Source organism: Monoraphidium neglectum (assembly GCF_000611645.1).
Source record: "Monoraphidium neglectum strain SAG 48.87 unplaced genomic scaffold scaffold01691, whole genome shotgun sequence".
NCBI classification, from domain to species: Eukaryota; Viridiplantae; Chlorophyta; class Chlorophyceae; order Sphaeropleales; family Selenastraceae; genus Monoraphidium; species Monoraphidium neglectum.
In genome coordinates this window covers 9,680-14,912 of record NW_014011937.1, presented here as the reverse complement: position 1 = coordinate 14,912, position 5,233 = coordinate 9,680, and the positions used below count along the sequence as shown (strand labels likewise).

General features: G+C 64.8%; 1 protein-coding gene across 1 annotated transcript; it reads right to left on the bottom strand.

Moving 5' to 3' along the window:
• Window positions 1–254: 254 nt before the first annotated feature.
• MNEG_8728 (5-methyltetrahydrofolate--homocysteine methyltransferase) lies at window positions 255–5,225 on the bottom strand (the record flags this gene model as incomplete). The annotated part of the gene is made up of 11 exons (XM_014042802.1): window positions 255–260; window positions 327–468; window positions 674–987; window positions 1,492–1,593; window positions 1,904–2,063; window positions 2,160–2,219; window positions 2,554–2,660; window positions 2,982–3,257; window positions 3,680–3,877; window positions 4,234–4,632; window positions 5,196–5,225. The coding sequence occupies 11 exons, from the start codon at window positions 5,223–5,225 to the stop codon at window positions 255–257; spliced, it is 1,794 nt and encodes a 597-aa protein (XP_013898256.1).
• Between the last annotated feature and the right edge of the window lie 8 nt (window positions 5,226–5,233).

Sequence of the window (5,233 nt, the reverse complement as noted above, 5' to 3'; positions counted from 1 at the left end):
GGGGAGGGGGTGGCGCGAGGCGGTGGGGGGCGGGGCGGTTGATTTGAGGGAGAAGCGGCGGCGCTGGAAAACAATCAACTCCTGCCCTGCCTTGCACTGCAACCATAAGGCGGCCGCACAGGGGCTTCATGCAGTCCCTTGACGCTACCACATGCGCCCACACACGCTCAGACATTTGCACACACTAGTTCCCGTTTCGTAACCACTGTGGCAGCAAGTTATCCTATTAGATCCTCCTGTCAACCCAGGACCGCTCACATCTGCCCAACCATCCAGCCGGACCCTTCAAGCGCAAACAACCAGCACTTGCGATGTCCTCCACCCACCTGATACTTGACCTTGAGCATATCGTCCACGCTCAGCGCCTCGTCAGGCGCGTAGCCCCACAGCTCTCGCCGCGTCAGCTCGTGCAGCTTCTCGGCAAACGCCTCCGCCAGGCGGTCCGCCAGCGCCTCGGCCATGATGTAGCTGCGGGGGCCGAGCAGCAGGGCGGCGGCGGCACACGGCGTGGCGTTGGCAGCCAGGCAAGGCCTGAGACTGACTCGCGGGCCCCGGGCAGCAAGGCAGTTGCGCTCCCCTTCCCTGGGTAGCAGGCTGGGCGACCCTGCGCCAAGCCCGTCGCGCGTCACCCCCTGAAGCCCTAACCCTGCCAGCTGGCAGCGCGGGCCCTCACCTGTAGTCGTCCCCTGCCTCCTTGTACTCCGCCACCACCTCCTCCAGCCCGTGGCCCGCGCTGCACGCAAACGCCCCCAGGTAGTCCGGCACGTCGGTCTCCCGCGGCGCGATGAAGTCCGAGACACACAGGTACGGCTCGTCGCCCTCCTTTTCCGCCTGCTGGCGCAGCCCGTAGAAGCGCGCGCGCACCTCGCCGCGCGCGGCGTCGTCGCTGTAGATCTCGATGTCGTCGCCGACAGAGTTGGCCGGGTAGATGCCCACGATGCCGTTAAGGCGGACGCGCTTGCGGGCGATGAAGTCGTTGAGCATGTCCTGTTTTGGGTGGAGTGGTGGAGGGTTGTGAGGTCGCTGGAGGGAGTGGGCGGCTGCGTGCAAGGGCGCGTGATCAGCGGGGGTTGAGCGCTAGGCCGGTTCAGTGACGTGGGTTGAGGCGCGTCATGTCAGCAGCGTGAAGCGGCCGCAGGGTGTACCACCCTGATTCTGGCGATGCAATCAACCGCTAACGAGCAGCGGCCGCAATACCACGCTGCAGGGGCGCCTGGGCCGCCGCCGGCACGGGGCGGCGGCCACGTCTGAAAGCAGAAGCGATCCCAACTGTCTGCTCGGCCGCCCCACCATGCCGAAAGCCCCAAAGAATTCCCCACCCCGTCAGCCCCTCTCTCGCCCTTCAAGCCCCCTAAAATGCCTCTTGGCCTGGCCCGGCTTGTTTCCCCAGGCGCCCTGCCAAGGCCCAGCAGCAGGCCCTTATCCTCTCGTCTTCCAACCCTGCTCAGCGCCATGTGCCCACCCCACCAGCCCCAAAACACAGAAACACACCTGCGCCTCCTGGAACAGCTTCTTCGCCTCAGACCCCACGGTGGCGTCGTTGAAGATCTTGGGGTAGCCGCGGTTCGGGTAGCGCCCGCGCAGCTGCCACACCTGGGAGGGCGGGGGTTTGAAATGCGGGACCGGCGAGGAGGTTGGCACACATTGGTTTGATGCAATCTTGCTGGTCTGGCAGACGCCGGACCACCCAACCCTGAGCCTTGCGCCCGCAACCACACCACCCCGCTTGACAAAATACAAGGCAGTCCCCCGCCTGACAAGCCACTCCAGCTACCCCTCCACCGCCGCTGCGTACTGCTGCGCCCCACCCCGCTTGGCACCAGCAGCGGCGCATACCACGCAGCACCTCGCAGCCCAGGCGCTTGCGCCAGGTCGCGCGCCAACAGGAGCCCCAGGGACACACCTGGAAGAAGGGGTTCCAGTCGATGTACTCGACCACGTCCTCAATGGGATAGTTCTCAAACAGCTTGGTGCCCAGCAGCGCCGGCCGCACGGGGCGGTTGACCGGGTCTGACCAGTCAACCTTGAAGGCCTTGGCCTGGGCCTGGGCCAGGGTGAGGTACCTGGGGTGGGTGCATGGCGGGGTGGACGAGGGAGAGTAAGGGGTGAGGGGATGGGGAATGGAAAACTTAACAGGCTGCTGCTGCTGCTGCTGCTACTGCTGCTGCTGTTGCTGCTGCTGCTGCTGATGTTGCTCCTGCTGGTGTGCTACTGGTGAGCTGCTTGAAGCAGCAGAGGTGCTGCTACGCAGCAGGCAACAGCAGCCAAGCAGCTGAAACAACAGCCAACCTCGCAGCCCTGACCTCCAGTCTCAGAGCCTGAAAGCGGCCAGACAGCGTTGAGCGTCACCCACATCCCACGCCCCAAATCCCACGCCCGACCTCCCGCTTGCACGCTGCCTGACTACCCCGGCTAGGACTGCCGCCCACTGGCCCCCGCCTCAACAGGTGCCCGCTGCCCCAGCGCGGGGGTTACTTCGTCCCCCCCACCCCCCCCCCCCCCTGCTGACCCGTGCCCCTGAGGGCGCGCGCTCAAGGTGCGTGGGCGCCGCACCTCCTGTCCTCCAGGCCGGCGTAGAACTCCTCCCTGAGCTCGGCATACTGCTCCCGCACCTCCTCCACAAACGCCTGCCGCTGCTCCGCGTTCTTGTCCACCAGGGCCTGAGGTCGTGCGGGGCGGCCGGGCGGTGTGTGGGTGAACGTGTGAGCGCACATGTGTGTGTATATGTGTGTGTGTGTGTTTTGGGGGCAAGGTGAGTGCATGCGCAGGGGGAGCGGAGGGGGCGCATGTTCACAAAGAGCTGGCTGATAAGGCAGATGTGTGGATGCGATGAGCGCAGTGTGCATCGCGCTCACGCGAGTCGCACCTGAACAGCACGACGCACGCCCAACCAACCACTGCGGCCACCCCCAAACGCACCGCGCCGCCGACCCCGCAGCGCCTCCACCGCGCAGGTCAAGCACGCGCGCGCTCCCGCCCACCTGCACGACGGGCACGCTGCGGCTGGCGTCCAGCACGTGCACCACCGGCCCCGAGTACACCGGCGCCACCTTGACCGCCGTGTGCATCTTGCTGGTGGTCGCCCCGCCAACCAGCAGCGGCGTCTTCATGCCGCGCTCCTCCATCTTCTTGGCGACGGTCACCATCTCGTCCAGGGAGGGGGTGATGAGGCCGCTGAGACCAATGACGTCAGCTTTCGCCTCCTGGGCAGCGTCCAGGATCTTGTCCCAGGGCGTCATCACGCCCAGGTCGATGACCTGGCAGGTGGTTGGGGGCGGCCAGCGGGCGGGTGAGGGGTGGTTGGGGGCGGTTGGGGGCGGTTGATGGGCCTTCGGCGGCATCTAGTATTTGAAGGGGGGAAGGTAACAGAGGTTGATGAGCCCCAACCTCCTCCGTCTCTGACTCTAATGTGGCAAACCTCCTAAGATGCAGCCGCCGCCGGCCCCGGCCTTTAGGCCTGCTCCCTCCTTCTCCCACAAACATTCAACCCTGCGGCAGCCCTCCAAGACACCAGGTGAAGGCCCGGCCTCTGCCGCCGTGGCCACGCGTGCCAGCTGCTGCAATCACAGGATCCCCGCATACGCAGCCATGGGGCCGGGCCCGAGCCCATTCTCAATCACCCCTAACACCTCAACAAACCCAAGGCGTGGAGACGGCCTCCCACATCTTGCCCACCCACCTTGAAGTTGTTGCAGCCCAGCACCACCGCCACGATGTTCTTGCCGATATCGTGCACGTCCCCCTTGACGGTCGCGATGACAAACACGCCCGCGTTGCTCTCCACGGTCATGTCGCCGCCGGCCTTGCGCTTCTCCTCCTCGATGAATGGCAGCAGGTGCGCCACGGCGCGCTTCATCACACGCGCCGACTTGATAACCTAGGGGTGGCGACAACGGGGAGTATGCGACGGGTTGGGGGGCGCCTTGGCGAGAGGCAGCGCAGCCTGTGGGGCTGCAGGCCCGCTTCAAGCAGCAGCAGCAGCAGCAGCAGCAGCAGCAACAGCAGCAGCAGCAGCAGCAGCAGCAGCAGCAGCAGCAGCAGCAGCAGCAGCAGCAGCAGCTGCAGCTCTCATCACCTTGTGCTGCTGAAATGCACAAGCCGGAGTGCTGCCTTCACAAGCCCCTCCGCAGCATCTTTTGCAGGTGCCCATGCATGCCCATTCGCACACCACCAACACACATACAATGGCAACCAAACATGGTAAACCTGCAGGTCCCTGCCTTCCACCCCCACCTGCGGCAGGAACATCTTTCCAGCGCCGAACAGGTCCCCGACCACGTTCATGCCGTCCATCAGCGGCCCCTCGATCACGTTGAGCGGCATGGGGTAGCGGCCACAAGAGCGCGCCTCCTCGGTGTCCACCACCGCAAACTCATCGATGCCCTTGACCAGCGCATGCTCCAGCCGCTTCTCAACCGGCAGGTCGCGCCAGCTCGCCGCGGCGGCCTTCTTGGGGCCCGCGTCGCCGGCCGCCGCGCCGAGCCGCTTGACGGCGGTGGGCTTGGAGTGGGGGTCCAGGGTTGCGGCGTACTCCATCATGCGCTCTGTTGCGTTTTCGCAGCGGTTGAGCAGCACGTCCTCCACAAACTCCAGGAGCTCCTTGTCAATCTTCTCATAGACGTCGTTCTTGACCTGCGGGGGTGAGGTGAGAGAGGAAGGTGTGTGTTTGTGTGTCAGTGTGCGCGCTCGCGTGTAAATGTGTGGACATTGAGACTTGCATGCGTGCTTATGTGTGTGTGTTGGAGGGGGATGGGTACAAAGAGTAGATAACTCAGCAGCTGAGGGTGGAACTGTGGGCATCACGAAAGCCATACAGCCAGCAGCTAAGCATGGCATGGGGCAGCCATGCAGGGGCAGCCATGCAAGTGCATGGCTATGCAGGCAGCGGACATGCAGGCAGCAGCCACGCAGGCAGGAGCCACGTAGGCAGCAGCCATGGAAGCAGCAGTCATGCAGGCAGAAGCCATACGGGCAGCAGACATGCGGGCAGCAGACATGCGGGCAGCAGCCATGAGGGCAGCAGCCATGGAAGCAGCAGTCATGCAGGCAGAAGCCATGCAGGCAGCAGCCATCTGATAGGGATGGCAAAGACTGGTTGGCAGTACATAAGGCTAGCGCAGTAAAAACCATACTTATCAGCGCCCTGCGCCCCTCAACCGCCACAAGCCTGCCCCCAGGCAGCCCCGCCAGCCCACCTGCACCGCGTTCACAATGCCCATGTCCATGCCAGCGG